Source organism: Carcharodon carcharias, chromosome 5 (assembly GCF_017639515.1).
Source record: "Carcharodon carcharias isolate sCarCar2 chromosome 5, sCarCar2.pri, whole genome shotgun sequence".
NCBI lineage: Eukaryota > Metazoa > Chordata > Chondrichthyes > Lamniformes > Lamnidae > Carcharodon > Carcharodon carcharias.
In genome coordinates, this window is record NC_054471.1 from 97,947,139 (window position 1) to 97,963,300 (window position 16,162).

General features: G+C 38.1%; 2 protein-coding genes across 4 annotated transcripts in view; one reads left to right on the forward strand and one right to left on the reverse strand.

Moving 5' to 3' along the window:
• Positions 1-16,162, reverse strand: part of mcph1 (microcephalin 1) — a 363,873-nt gene that overhangs the window by 120,449 nt on the left and 227,262 nt on the right. The gene's annotated exons all lie outside the window — the stretch shown is intronic.
• The window catches only part of LOC121278144 (angiopoietin-2-like), a 101,738-nt gene that overhangs the window by 13,875 nt on the left and 71,701 nt on the right, over positions 1-16,162 (forward strand). Inside the window, exon 2 of the mRNA XM_041188258.1 lies at positions 14,590-14,745. Coding sequence (XP_041044192.1) covers positions 14,590-14,745 — 156 coding nt within the window. The remainder of the gene's footprint in view (positions 1-14,589; positions 14,746-16,162) is intronic.

Here is a 16,162-nt window from a genome sequence, read left to right on the forward strand (position 1 = left end):
CATTCATGATTTTTTGGGCCATCTTAAATCGAAAGCCAATCGGATGCTAAGTCAAGATGCATGGAATTTTGTTCTGTTTACCCCAGTGCCAAAAGGAAAATTGGATTCTTAAGATTGAGAATATGAACTCTCTGATGAGATACTGAGTCATGCAGACCAGATTCACAACCCTCTGAGTGAAGAAATTTCTCCTTCTCTCAGTCCTAAATGGCTAACCCCTTATTCTGAGTTCTAGACTTATGTTCTAGATTCCCCAGTCAGGGAAAACATGCTCCCAGCATCCACTCTATCAAGCCCCATAAAAATTTTGTGTGTTTCAGTTAGCTCAACTTCTCATTCTTCTAAACTCCAGGCCTAGTCAACTCAATCTCTCCTCATTTCAGGAATCACTATCGTAAAATTGCATTGGACTTCTAAGGCAAATATCTTCTTCCTTAGATAAGGAGATCAAAACTATAAAAAAGTTCAATTTTCTAACCCTAACCGTCTCCTCTTCACAGTTCAACCAAACTTGCTTGTCACCTTCCTCAGTGCTGGTTTACTGATGGGCACCATGCCCATCACCCAACCTGATAGGAAAGCTGAAAAGTCTCCTCAGAGCTCCTAGATGCTAGAGTGATCCTTGGTACAAAGAAACATTGTGTAGATGTCATGGTAGTACAAGAATCAGGTTCAATTATGGTCACTCTTAGTCCCACAGCCTTCCAACAGTCAAACATGAAGAATAGCCACTAGGGGAAATCACTGAAGAATAAGCACTGCTGTGGAATCTTAGCAAAGTCAGTTCTTTCGGTTGAAAAAGGGTAAAATGTCTGCTCACAAACCAAAGCAGAATAAACTAACAAAACAGGCCCATTCCTAAACTCATGGGCAATTCAAATTTAATCATTTGCTTGTGGTTACTTTGTCTTTAATAAGCAGGATGAAGCCTGTACCTGATGGTCTTCTTTTGAGAGCCAGGCATCTCTCCACCCTAATAAATTCTCTTATCTCCTCAGGAAGCAACTGTTTCCAAGCTACATAAATCTTTGACTGAGCTTCAAAATCCAAATCTTGCAAGGTCTATTTCACACCATTGAACAGCTCATATTTGTAAGCAGATCAGTCAATAGATTCCAAAAGCTAAAACATGCCTGCAAGGCTAAAACTTAACCTCGCTGGCAGGCTTCCTTCATAATCCATGCCTTCACTGGAAACCTGATGATTTTCAGAACAAAGATCCAGGCTGTTTCACTTCAGAGCACTTTGTTAATGGTCTATGCATTTCAGTCTGGAGGGACCAAAATCTTCAACAAATACAATGCTTTACTGGGGAGTTATTCCACAAATAAAACAGATTCCACGCTCATCTCTTCATCCTCTAAGATGCTCAGGTCATTTCAATGACCCCCAATTGTTGACATTTTCAACAAGCCCAGAAATGAATACCTTTCTTTTGAGTGACATCAACAGAGCAGTCCTACTTCCATCAGTTCAGAAGTTTTCTTCACTTCATTCATTCCTTTTTTTCCAATTAGGAAATCAATTTGGTGATTTTCATCCATAGATTCCCAAGAGATCAGATGCAGAGAAGGCCAGAATTTCAGATCTTTTCTAGCCAGGGGTTAGAGAAAGAATTGAAGTGAATCAAGGAGGAAGCCTCACAAAGTATGAGGTAAACTGCATGGAGTGATCATAGGAGGTACAACTTGTGCAGCTGTAACATTTTAGATTGGAATTCTTTTACATACAGACTAAATGATGAAATTCCCACTCACCCACCCATTCATGCATTCAAAGCCAATGGGCAGAAAACCTATATTCCTAAATGCCTAGTTCTTGCATTTGTATCTTATAGGCTTAAGGCGTGCTTACAATGCAAACACAGAACATAGTTTAAAACAGCGCCATCAGTTATGAAAGAAAGTGTTCCTGTCCAGTAGGATAATTTCCTTTCCTTTTTAGGAACCAGACTTTTTAATGGTCTCTCTCAGGTAAAATGGCAAATTAGGGTCAGAAGCTGGAAATTCTGCATCAAGTAACACACCTCTTGCTCCTAAGGCATCTACAAGGCATAAGTCAAGAGTGTGATGGAATACTCTCCACTTTCCTGAATGAATGTGGATGCAACAATACACAAGAAGCCTGACACAATCCAGAACAAAGCAGCTTGCTTGCTTGGCACCCCATCCACCACCAAAACATCCATTCCCTCCACCACTGACGCACAGTGGTGGCAGTGTGAACCATATACAGAATGCACTGCAGCAGCTCACCAATCTCCTCTGATCTCTACCACCTTGCAGATGCGTGGGGAACACCAAGTGCTGCAAGTTTCCCTCCAAGCCACACATCTTAACTTAGAACCATATTGCCTTTCTTTCACTGTCAGTGGGTCAAAAACCTGGAACTCCTTCCTAACAGTGCTTTAAGTGCACTGCACAGTTGGACTGCAATGGTCAAGGCAGCAGTTCATCACCACCTTCTCAAGGGCAATTAGAGATGCGCAACAAATGTTGGCTTTGCCACTGTCACTCATATCCCATGAAACAATAAAAAATCCTTGTAAGAAGCAAAAGAGAAAGCAAGAAATGAGGGAAAAGAGAGAGAGTGTGAAAGAAACAAAGAGAAGAAAAAAAAAGGAAGTTAAGGAAGTTGTATTTATACACTACCTATCATGACTTCAGGATGTCCCAAAGCACTACACAACTAATTTGTGCATAGTAAAGTCCCACAAACAGCAGAACTAAATTAAATAATAATCCATGTTAATTATATTGCTTGAGAGATAAATATTGTTGCACCACAAGAAGAACTCCCCTGCTCTTGCTCAAGTTAGTGACATGGGATCTTTTACATTGACCTGAGAGGGCAGGCGGGGGCTCAGTTTAATGTCTCATTTAAAGGATGACATCTTTAACAGCACAGTACTCCCTCAGTACAGCACTTAGTAACAGTGAAGATTATGTGCTCAAATCAAGTGACTTAAGCATACAAACTTTTACTCAGAAGCAAATGCCGAGCCAAGGCTGACAACTAAGTAAGTGAACAAATCCAGAGGCTTAAAAGAACTGCATACAAAATCCTAGAGATACTAATTGAACAATGTATGTCTGGCTCCAGATAGGCAGAAATATGATGACCTCTTAGTATCCCCTGAGTGGGTCCTTGGGCTTTGTGGATCCCAGCTTGAAAACATATGCATCACTTCATCCAATCCTATCCCTATTATTCTAAAGCCATTAATCTGTAAACTACAATTATTTTAAAAACATAGTTGGGTTAAATTTTACAGCTAAATTAGATATTATTGTTCCTGTTACAAAGTAGTTTTGAGTGGTGATGTAATTTGGGTAGGAGAAACAGTGAAGCACACTAAAGCCAACTTCCCTTCAGGAAGTTGTCTCATGTTACTTCCCAGATGGTCCCAGTTAAACCACCTGAAAACTTTTGAAATGCATGTATGGAATTCTTTTAATGTTGTGAAACCAAAGCTCTTGTCTAACATTAAAATGAACTGCTGAAGGAGCAGCAGTTTGTACATGCATTCAGATATACAAATAAGGAGTTCTGCTGTCACTGAGTCAGTCTGTAATATATGTGTCTGTTGACTCCCTATCGCAGATGGTGAGGTAGAGCAATTACAGGCTGTTACAGAAACAATTTTTTCATTCAATAAGCGTTAAATATTTGGACTAATATGCTGGGTAGTAGAGACAAAGTCATTGTCTACTGAACTGACAATATATTTTTACTCTACTTAACACAAAACAGTAGTAACCCATACAGGACTGGCCCAAGTTTCCCTGAGGAGCTCGTTTCTGATGTGGTGTACATATCACGATCAGGCAGACAATTATTTTGTTGGAGATGTAGGATTTTTGAGGCCCTTCAGTGATGGTGTCAAACCAACCATAATTTAATCTCGTGCTGAATTTGAAGCAGTGCATGTTTCTGCAGGCAACTTGTTGGCCTTAGTTTGCGCATATAAAGCCAGTGTGCCCTTCACAACCTATTCTTGAATGGTTTGTTTATAACTGCATCATCCCCCGCCCCCAACCAGGTATTACAGCTAAATGATAAACGTGCTGCTTAAAGTTTAGTTTTACACAATGTGGGAAGCATCTATTCTTCATTGTGCATGCTTTCACAGTAAGGCATCACGGTTTTCATTTTATTCAGTTTCTAGTTCAGTTCTGCGTTAAATCCTGTCATTTATCCTTTTCATGAAACTGTAGACATGGGCTATGTTCACTTCATCCTCAGGTAGTATCTTTCATTTCAGTACAGTGGTAACCCCTTATAATAACATTTCTTACAAGGGAAAACCTCTACATAGAATCACAGAAGGAGACCATCCGACGTGCAAGTTAATGCCAAACACAAATTTGATTTTCATACTGTTTTAACAGGAAATGGCCCTCCAATCCAAATAAGCTGAAGTGAAATATCTGTTAAAGGTCAAGTGATGTGATGCAAAAGCACTTTCATGTCTACTTCAATGAATTTTTGCTGGTCTCATATTATTTGTTCCCAGGACTATAGCCTATCCTTAACGTACATCTAATGGTGGCTGTATTACCTCCTCCAGAACACTGGGATACAGTCCAGCAGCATCAGAGTTGGAGGCAAGAGCAATGTTTTGTTCTTTAGTATTTATTATTCATAAAGTAATAAGTAAAGTATAATAATAAAGTAATCACCATTTAACAAAATATGCATACAAAGTAGTGTTCTGCTATTACTCACATAATAACAGCAATGTGTTGTTTTTCATACCTATTACTTGATGAAAAATGGTACATGTTTCCTGCTTTTAACATACCTTCAACCCATTTTTCAGAATACCTTTGTGCATGCAGTTGGCCATGTTTTTGCCTGAATACTCTCAATCTTAACTGAGTAGCCAGTTTTTCTTTAAATGTGTGTCCTTGTACATGTACATCATGCTGGGTGGACGTATCTTTGCACTACTTAAATGCCTTCTTGTGAAGACAAGATAGCAAGTTGACCGTTACTTTATGCAATGTACATTCTTCTCATGCAAACAAAATTCTTAAGTAGCCCAAGTATTGCTTTTCTGTGTAGACTCCAATTTGTGATTTGTAGCTAGAGACTACTGCTGTAATTTTTCTTTACAATCATCTTACTGTCAGCATGTCCAGTTGTTTGCTCGATAAATTAATCACACAGATCATATGTTAGCAACGACAAGTAGCCATTCCACTATGTAACAGGAACAGTGAAGGTATCTGATGTTAAGTCCTAGTTTACAAGCAGCGCTTCCACTCAGAAAGAGAAATGTTACAACTCAGGCTTTGTGCCAGTTTTCTGACTTGATGATATCACATTGGTTGCCTTACTTCAATCATTTCTTTAGCTTAAAAAAAAGTGTGGCTTTTATTCATATTGGTAAGGTGCTTAATCCTCACAGAAAGTTTAATAATTTGCTCTCAAAGCAAGGGGATGTCCACACCACATTACTGAGGCAGAGATGTAAGCATGAAATCAAATTTGCTCAATTGCTAGCCAAACAGATGCAACTATCACAAAACTGTTAGGTCAAATTTATTTAAGTTAAATAAAAACATAACACGTTGGAAACATCAGCAGGTTAGGCAGCATCTATGGAGCACAGAAGTTGCGTTAACATTCCACGAACTCAGCTCAAATCCTTGTCAGGGGATTGGAATCACTTAATTCTTCAGTTTATAGCCACAGCTCAATAATTATAAGTAAAATTTGGTTTATTAAGGGCAGACAACATGAAACAGTTCCTTAGTACAGGTACAGTGTCTCAAAACTGGCAACCCCGGGATTGATCCCCTGTTGGATTTCGGATCTTGCCGGTTTTCGGAGAAAAAAATCAGAAACTTAATCCAGTTAATAGGATTGGGCCAAGCTGGGTGGGGTGGGGTCAAGGCTCACTCAGACCACTCAAAGCGCAGGAAAAGAACGGCGACTGAAGCCAATAACTAGTCTGGGCCAATGCACCACCTAGAAGAATTGTCCTGTTAACTTATTTTACTCTGTTAATAACAACTAGAAAAGGTGCATGGCAGCTTATAAAAATGTATGGTTTTCAGATAGCCATTTGAGATGCTGCACCTGTATTACATATTAGAGAATCTGTTCTTCTTTCACTTCCTTCCACCTTAATGTTTTAGATCTCAAGAATACAAGACATTTTTCAAAAATATACATGACTTCACATGCAAGCGAATGATTCCCTTATGAAATGACAGAACTTTTATATCAATTCACATAACATCCACCGCTTTCTCATTTGGTTTTGTGGGGCTCACTCAATGACAATTATGATCAACACATGTATAGTCAATCCCTGCTGAGTAAACTCATATCTTAACATTATACGTGCATAGATACCCACAAACATGATGCCAAAGCAAACTCAATTCTTCAATGTTCAAATTTGCAATCCATGACAAATTAGTTTAACGTTCACACAAATATTCCACTAACCTGGAACTGGAATAGAACAACTTTCAATCAAGGTTACGAGAGGTGCATTTTACACTAACAAGTTGCAGAACCTGAACATTATTTTATGACTAAACATTCCACCTTTCCAGTAAAATAATAAAAAGGCAGCTACATTAACAACAACCATGATACTTCACACTAATTTACTATACATATAGCTCTTTGAGATATTCCTGAGATATGTGGTTCTATAATTTTTCAATTTCATTTAAAAGATTTAAATAATTGTTGTACCTTGATTTTCAAAAAAACTTTAAACAATGCATTTTTTATTCATTATGATACTTCATACTATAGACTGAAGATTATTATAGCTTTGCTGAATATGGTTTGAAAAGCTCAGGATTTATACACAGATATTGCAGCTTAAACACAGATCTGGAACAGAGAAGCCAGACTTCAAATGGCATGCAGAACACTACAGATTCCCAATAATAAAAAGTCCAATCAGATTCTTGGAGGCTTTGCTGAGAAGAAACAGAATCTTTGAGGCTTCCTCATCTAAGTATCAAGATTCAAACAAATAAACTCTCTATCAGGCTATTTAATCTTCACTGTTTACAAAAGCCTACATTTTCCTTTATCTGCTTTTATGCATTCATGTTCTGCAAAGTGCTATCTAAATAATTTTGTTAGAGGTGCAGCTTCAAAGTCTATTGTAACATTCTCATCGTTGTTAAATTCACCACTGGAGTGTACCCTCTCTAAAATTTACATTCTCATTGCGGTAAAAGAAAACTCAAAGATAAAAAACAAAAAACTGCGGATGCTGGAAATCCAAAACAAAAACAGAAACGGAAATACCTGGAAAAACTCAGCAGGTCTGGCAGCATCGGCGGAGAAGAGCACAGTTGACCTTTCGAGTCCTCATGACCTTCAACAAAACTAAGTAAAAATAGGAAATGAGTGAAATATAAACTGGTTTAAGGTTGGTGGGGGGGGGGGGGGGGGGGGGGGGGGGGGAGACAAGCAGTCAGTGATGGGGGAGATAACCAAAAGATGTCACAGACAAAAGAACAAAGAGGTGTTGAAGGTGGTGATATTATCTAAAGGAATGTGCTAATTAAGAGAGCAGGACAAGAAAGGTACAGATAGCTCTAGTGGGGGTGGGATGAAATAATACTAAAAGGGCATAAAAGGTATAGATACAAAATGGGTGGAAATACATTTAAAACAATGGAAATAGGTGGGAAAAGAAAAAAAGTTCAGAGAGAGACAGGTTAGAATGGGTGAGAGGAGCAGAGAAATTGAGACGACTAATATTACGCCAACAGTTCTCAATAAAAAGATCAAGAGAAGGTAAGAATCCAGAGGGAGGGCCCAAACACTCCTTTCAAGTGAAGCAGCATTTCACTTGCACTTCCCTCAACTTAGTCTACTGCATTTGTTGCTCCCAATGCAGTTTCCTCTACATTGGAGAGACCAAACGCAGACTGGGTGACCGCTTTGCAGAACACCTTTGGTCTGTCTGCAAGCATTACCCAGACCTCCCTGTCGCTTGCCATTTCAACACTCCACCCTGCTCTCATGCCCACATGTCTGTCCTTGGCTTGCTGCATTTTTCCAGTGAAGCTCAACGCAAACTGGAGGAACAGCACCTCATCTTCCGACTAGGCACTTTACAGCCTTCCGGTCTGAATATTGAGTTCAACAATTTTAGATCTTGAACTCTCTCCTCCATCCCCATCCCCTTTCCGTTTCTTCTCCCTCTTTTTTGTTTTTTCCAATAATTTAAAAATATTTTTCTTTTCCCACCTATTCCATTATTTTTAAATGTATTTTCACCCATTGTGCATCTATATCTTTTATGCCCTTTTAGTATTATTTCACCCCACCCCCACTAGAACTATCTGTACCTTTCTTGTCCTGCTCTCTTAATTAGCACATTCCTTTAGATAATATCACCACCTTCAACACCTCTTTGTTCTTTTGTCTGTGACATATTTTGGTCATCTCCTCCTATCACTGGCTGCTTTCCCCAACAACCCCCCATACCCACACCCCTCCCCCCAAACCAGCTTATATTTCACCCCTTTCCTACTTTTACTTAGTTCTGTTGAAGGGTCATGAGGACTCGAAAGGTCAACCGTGCTCTTCTCCACCGATGTTGCCAGACCTGCTGAGTTTTTCCAGGTATTTCTGTTTTTGTTTTGAAAAGAAAACTTAAATCAGCCAGTAAAAGCCTATTTCTTTCAGAGGCTATGTACCATTGTTCGATCATGCCCTCCCTCCCAAACCACCTATGATACCTTACCTTAAGAGGCATTAAGTTCTTTCTCCCATTCCCCTGATGAAAACAAGCAGCGTTGTTAAATATCTTTACATCTCTTCATTTGGTTTCTTAACAGCAGTGATTAATCCAGCACTTTGTGATTGTGCCTATTAACTCCAAATTAACTATTTCCTCTGCTTTTTCCACATATCCACTCTTCTGCTGTGAAAAAAATGTTTTTCTGATCTCTAACTTTCTTGAAGCTATGCATTTTTTAAATAGATCATGTCTCTTATTTTCAGTAATCAGCAGCAACAGTTCCAATACAAAACTCTTGAAATGTGAAGATTGTTTTAAAAAAGGCATTCATCATTTGGGCATATTCATGGTTCTGCCTAACTTGTATGTCTTCAGATGCAGGCTAAGACAGAACTGAATTATCTGCAGATTTAGAACAAACAGATGGAATAAACAGTGTAGAAGCTCTTTATACTGCCCTAATATTTAAAAGGTGCATCTTTTTCTACATAAAATGCTTTTATATTATAGCCTGTACTGTTTGAATTGCCTGTAAGGATACTGCATAGAAACCTCTGATAAATGCATTTAAAGTCTTTGGAAATTCAGTTATATGTCACAAATTGCTTTGATCATCATCATTTGTTTTTCTGTACTATATCTTCATGTGTCTCAGTTTCGATGACCCCCATTCATGATGGTCACATAAGTACTGGCAATCCTCTCATATCGCACCCAAGTGACCAGTCCAAGCTTAGAATGTGTCAGCAGGTTACTTTAACTGCAGGCAGCATTGCAAAAGAGCATGATCTGCTTCCATCTAATACAGGGAAGCATACTTTCCAGCAGCTGTTACAGAACAATAATCAGGGTCAAAGAACCTGATAAATTTTGCTCACTATTAATTCAGGGGTATGAAAGTTAATCATTACACCTCATCTATTTGACCCTGCTGAAATGTGAGTCCAGGGTAATGCCTTCATCTAGTGGGATTACAGAGAAAGCCCTGGACAGAAAATGTCCAATCAACTTCAAACTTCCTGGAAGCTATATTGCGAATAAATATGTAGATATATGAGGTCACCAAAGGAAAAGCAAAGCCATTATATACTGTTGCTGGGATTCCATGGTGCATGAAATAAACCAAACAAGGATCCAGCTTCCTGATTCTGCTCTTCTTGCCAAGGGTCAATGGGTTTTAGCTGTTTAGCTACCCTCTTGCTGTAGGGTATCATTGCTATTTCCTGGTCACCTTGTATATCTATCCATCCTTAGGACTCTACAGACCACAGAATTTTAAGAATTTATAATAGCGAATTAATTTCTTCTCACATGTGTGTACATGTCCTTTCTATCTGAAAAGAACAAGGAATATAGATAGCTTCCAATACACGCAAATGTGCCACACTGTGAGCCCGACTGACAATCTTAAACTGGTACAAAACAAAAACAGAATTACCTGGAAAAACTCAGCAGGTCTGGCAGCATCGGCAGAGAAGAAAAGAGTTGACGTTTCGAGTCCTCATGACCCTTCGACAGTCCTCGAAGGGTCATGAGGACTCGAAACGTCAACTCTTTTCTTCTCCGCCGATGCTGCCAGACCTGCTGAGTTTTTCCAGGTAATTCTGTTTTTGTTTTGGATTTCCAGCATCCGCAGTTTTTTTGTTTTTAAATATTAAACTGGTTAGCGTAATTCTTAGCACACTGAGGATTATTTAGCAAATGTTGTCCAATCATGGAATCACATCTAATGTTGGACACTGTGTTTTGAATTTTGCAAGCACGGGCTGGTTGGGTACCGTCTTTACCTTGCCCGTTACAAACAGTAGTTTGGACATGCTGTTTGATTCAATCCGCCAGTCTTTGGGACGTTTGGTCTACATACCTAGCATCACACTGTCACTGAAATTCATATACCACATTACTCACTTGGGTGAAAGGCAGAAAATCTTTTTGGCTTGACGGCAGCATTCTGTTAGTGACGAATGAGACTCTTTGTTGCGACTACATAGTAGCAGCAGTATCTCAAAAATTTGAACAACAGGTGAGGCTAGCTGTTTCACGTTGCTACTATGCAGTAGCAACATGAGTACTCTTCGCCACTATCAGGATGCTACCATCAAACCAAAAGACTTTCTACCAATCACACAAATAAGTAATGTGGTAAATGAATATCAGTGCCAGTGTGATGCTAGGCATATGTCCCAAAGACTGGTAGATAATATCAAACAACATGTCCCAGTTGCTATTCGCAATGGGCAAGGTACAGACCGTACCCAATCAGCCCGTTCTTGCAAAACTCAAAACACAGTGTTCAACATTAGATGTGATTCCGCAATTGGACAACATTTGCTAAATACTCCGCAATGTGTAAGAATTACGCTGACAACTAATTTAAGATTGTCAGCTGGGCTCGCAGTGTGGCACATTTGCGTGTACTGAAAGTTACATATAGTAATACACAGGGGCCTGTTCTTTGCAGGCAGAAAGAACATGTGTACACATTGCGCCTGTTTTAGTTAAACAAAATAAGTGACAGCCATTCGCTGACTTATTCCCCAGGGCAATGCTTGACCCATCAAAGTCAAGCTGCCTGGTTTAAATTTCAAACAATGCTTGGCAGTTAACTGTCAGTCACCATCACTGGTTCATCAGGGTCTACTTGCCAACCAATCAGCACTCTCTTCACAAACAGTATAAATTGTTGTTTTCCCCTTATATTAGTATTCTTGCCAAGTGTCCTGATGAGTGCAAGACAAAAAGCTTTGACGTCTCTTTTTTCAGCAATACTTGAGAACAGAACTGTGAAGCAAATATATCCTTAAATATAAGTAGAGAATTTATATATCAGACTAGCTGTTACAGGAAGTTAAGATGGAGTTACATTAAAGGATATACTTGTGTTTTTGGATATAAAATTTACATGTCTCAAGGAAGGCAATGGAACAGAAGAAATGTTTCTTCCCACAGAATGATGGGTGTGTGCAAAAGTCATTCTGCAAAAAAAATTGATAATGTATCCAATAATTTCTTCAAAAAGGAACTGGATTGCATTTTGGGTTAAGAATATGATTTGAGGATAAATCATTGACTTGGATAATAAAATACTGATTGGAATATAACTGCTCTTCTGACACTAGAGCTGTTTTTTTGTGAAGCTGAAAGAATAACCTGCAGGGCTTCTTCTTTGAGGTGAGGGATATTTATACAAAATTCTTTCCCTCAGAAACTTTGTGGTGGAATATCATGGTAGAACTGATTTGCATGATCTGTGAAGGAAACGGGTATGAATAAACTTTTCTTGATCCATGTTTTAGGTTCTAAATTTTCCAAGTGGTGGTCATCTTCATAAATGTTAATAACACTGTTCCTTGACCAATCTTCAAGGCGTTACAGTCTTGTGAAAGCAATCTCAAAAATTAATCCCTTTCTCCTCCCAAAACATTTTGCTTCTATTCCTACAATTTGGATGGTAAGCTTTCTGATGGCAGTCTAGGTGAATCTATCTTAGGTTTCTTAACAGGGTATCTAACAGTATTGTAGCTCTTGTCCTACTCAATCTTCTGCCAGCTTATTAGTGGAGACTAATGATCCATAGTTGAATACTCAAAGAATCAGGATGGATCAATATTCTATAGGGTTGCTTAATTACCACAGGCAATCAAAGAGTGCTTATGTAGAAATCTGTCTTCAGGAAATTAACTGGGAAGTAGAAACACACATGGCAGATTGCATTAAGTTGTAGAAGAATGGCCTTTCCTCGCCCTTTATGTCTCTAAGTGACCAAACCATAAAGAATATTCAGCTCTACCATTACTTAATACGCCATCCAAGTTAATTCAGTAAGGGTATTACATCACCAGCAGTGCAACTTAGCTGCTGGCAGAAACCTTGGCCATTAATGCCATGGTAACTAATTTTGAGGAATGGTAAGGAAAGTTGCTGATAAGCAAAACCTTCCTTTGAGTAGATTGTGTATATCAGACTAACTGTTATGGGAAGTTAAGGCAGAGTTGTGTTTAAGGTTGCATTTTCTTTTTTGGTTTAGTTACTGTACATTTGAGTATTTCTATTAAATATTATGTCTCCAAAGTACAAAATATTTTCCATGTCAAATTAAATTACAATCATATAATTATTTGCTTCCTTTAAGGCTGTATATTGTGTTTAAAATAAATCCTAGATTTTGACATCATGGTGGCAGATATATGGAGGGAGGTCAAGTCTGTAAAATGCAATTGGCTCACAGAAAGAGTCTCATTGTATATCCTTATGGAGCTGCTGATTTGTTTAGCGTTTCACCAAACCTCACGGAAAATTCAAAAGGAGCAGCAAATTGTATTAATCAATCACTTTAAATTATGAACAATTATGCCAGAGACAGATGGAACGGCTTGAAAACTGGAGTTTTCCTACTGCCTCTCACTGAAGAATACCGGAGTCTCATGAAATCCTAGAACGTTATGTATCGGAAGGAAGCCATTTGCCCCATCATGTCTGCATTGGTGTTTTTCTTCTAGTTTTATTCCACTCTTTGACTGTTCCCCACACTGTAAAAAGGATAGATACTGCACACCTTTAACTTCCAAAAAATTACAACTTTACTTATTGGTTTCACATTTAACAAAGCTCCAAAGGGAACTTTCTGGAAATAAAACTTATGCTCTTAAATGAATAATCTACAGGTAGGTAATGTTACTTCTCAATTTCCTATTCAGCACGTTTCACCTAGAGCTGAGGGGCCACTGTCAATGCTGCTTTAATCCAACCACACATGTCTATAAAAGGATACATTAGGAATAAATGCCTCTCTGATTTCAACCTCCTCTCCTAATTGAATGTACCAGAGCAAGGGAAAAAAACAAGGCTAGATCAAATTGCTTACCATCAGAAGTGAGTAAAATGCTCAATAGTATTCCATAGTAGGCTATCCTAAATTGGACAAAGGCCATAATGCATGATGAGCATGGATTAATAAACAGTGTGCCTTTGTTAACTGATTAACTGGAATTCTCTGAACTAGTAACCGGTTTTGCGGATGTTACCTAATTAGAGGAGTTAACTTCTTTGCACTTTCAGAAGATATTTGATAAATCTCCATGAAAACTTTCAAAGATTAATTTTAAAATAACAGTTCAAACTGGTGGATTAATGGTGGATTAGTTAGTTGGATTGAAATCTGGCTTGGCATTGAGAACTACATGGAAAATTGTCCATTTAATGGCACTGAACTGTGTCAGGTGCCATTTATAAACAATCAAACAGCATTTTAAAAGACTAATCTAACTGATTAGTTGATCCAAAGAATGATAAGTATATTTTTATGTCAATAAAATAATACATTTGGGAGCAATGTTTTTCCTCTCTCGAATAGTGCATGCAATTTTTCAATGCCCAACCTTCAAAACAACATTGATGTATTGAATAGGATTCAGAGTAGTGCATTAAGCTGAATCTGGTGCTCCAGGATCTATGTTATGAGAACAGAAACAAAATATCTGTTTGAAGAGCAATTCACTAAGCTGAACATTTTTTTGGAGTCAAGCCTTTAGCGGAGGAATATGACCCACCACTTTAAAATGATGAGAATTCCTATAGATGATAAGAACAGAACAAGTGAACACAGGTTTACAACTAGTAAGCCTCAAGTGATACAGGAGATTGGAAGAAATTTCCTCCTTCTTCAAAAGCAGTGGAAAAGTATAACACACTATATTTACTTACTGCTTTAAAAAGGAATTACATTAAATATCAAGTTGGAATTTGAGGATCTCTGTCCCTGTTCTGATTGGATATCTTTGGGGTCAGGAAATGTTTTTCAACCTAGATTTCAGAATTCAGGAAATACATTGAGGTTTGTGTTTTCCCCATTATAGCTTGAAAGCTACATTCAAGACAATATGAAGAGTGAAATGGTGCAGATGCAGCAGAATGCAGTACAAAACCATACAGCAGCCATGCTAGAAATAGGAACAAACCTCCTCACTCAGACAGCTGAACAAACACGTAAATTAACAGACGTGGAAGCACAGGTAAGGATTGTTAGCCTTTACAAATAATCTAGATACAGATATGTTGAACTGTTGGGTGTCAATGCATGTTAAGATTTGGCTTAAAATGATTCCTCAGTAGAGAGATCGTGTAGTTTCCTTCTTCCAGGTTTCTAATAGTTCTCGTTTTGTTCACCGATTTGAAGGTATGTTAGAGTTTCTTAGAAAGATGCTCTCTTCAGATTTTGTCTTTCCTCTGTCTGAACAGCTTCACCTCTACTCAATACCTTCCACTCAAACATCTGGGCCATTGGCATTATTTTTCATTCAATGATGAGATTTAAAATATTGAAGAACCATTTTTTTTTATAAGGGGGCATGCTTGACAACAGGGTCATGTTTTTTTTGAACCATGGTATAAATTTTGCTCAACATTCCAAACAGAATTTTTTCAAATCTGTTAAAGAGATCTGGAAGACGCACTGGTGTCAAGGCCATAATTGACAGAAAATGAAATTGACTTGATCTTCTCATGCAATGGACACAGCATGGTAAATTCAAACCTACTTGTAACACCAAAACAAACATGGATGTGTATCTTCAGCTATTTAGATGCAAAGTAGGAACAAGGCAACATGGTAAGTCTGATTCTAAGCAGTGGTCACCATAAGTGAACTGAAGCTGGAGATAACAAAGGAACTTCTATTTTGTGTACTCTTCATTGGGTGGATATTTACCAGTAACAAAATATATAATTCAGTTTTGAAACAAAAAAAGTCCAGTCCCAATACAGTACTAAATCCAGAATGTGCAGTTTGCATCACCACCACACCCACCTCTCCCAAAGAAAGCAGCTAATGATATACTTCCAAATGTTTCTTTAAAATAAAAACAAATTCACCAATAAAATGTCATGCAAATTCTTCAGATTTCACAAGATAAATAGATTCCATTGAAATTATTGTTTCAGAAGAATTGCTTTTTGGATTTCCCTTCATGAATTAATTCATTTTACCTCAACAATTGAGTCCAGAGGCCTTAATGGCGAAGAATAGGCAATGAGTGTTTATGTAAAGAAGTTCAAAAATGTTTCACGCTGTGTTAATTAGCAGAGGATACAACCTGATCTTAATTTCAACACTAACTGTTATTTACTGCTTCTTTCATCTGAAATCAAAGTGCAACATTTGGTTAAAGGCTTAATTGACAACATAAGATGATTAACCAAACTATCCATCTCTAAGGCAATTAACATTTTTTTAGATGAACCTGATTAGCTCTACGTGTGAAATTGAAGTGCATGGATCTTTGTCGATGTGCCCAATTAACTGTGGCTAACATGCATGGCAAATCCCACAGCACTCCATTAGTTTCCTTATCTATGTACTAAAATTTGACTGCAAGAGGAAAACAGCTATATGTGCCCGAGCTTATGCTAAAAATTTAGTGTGGTGAGCAA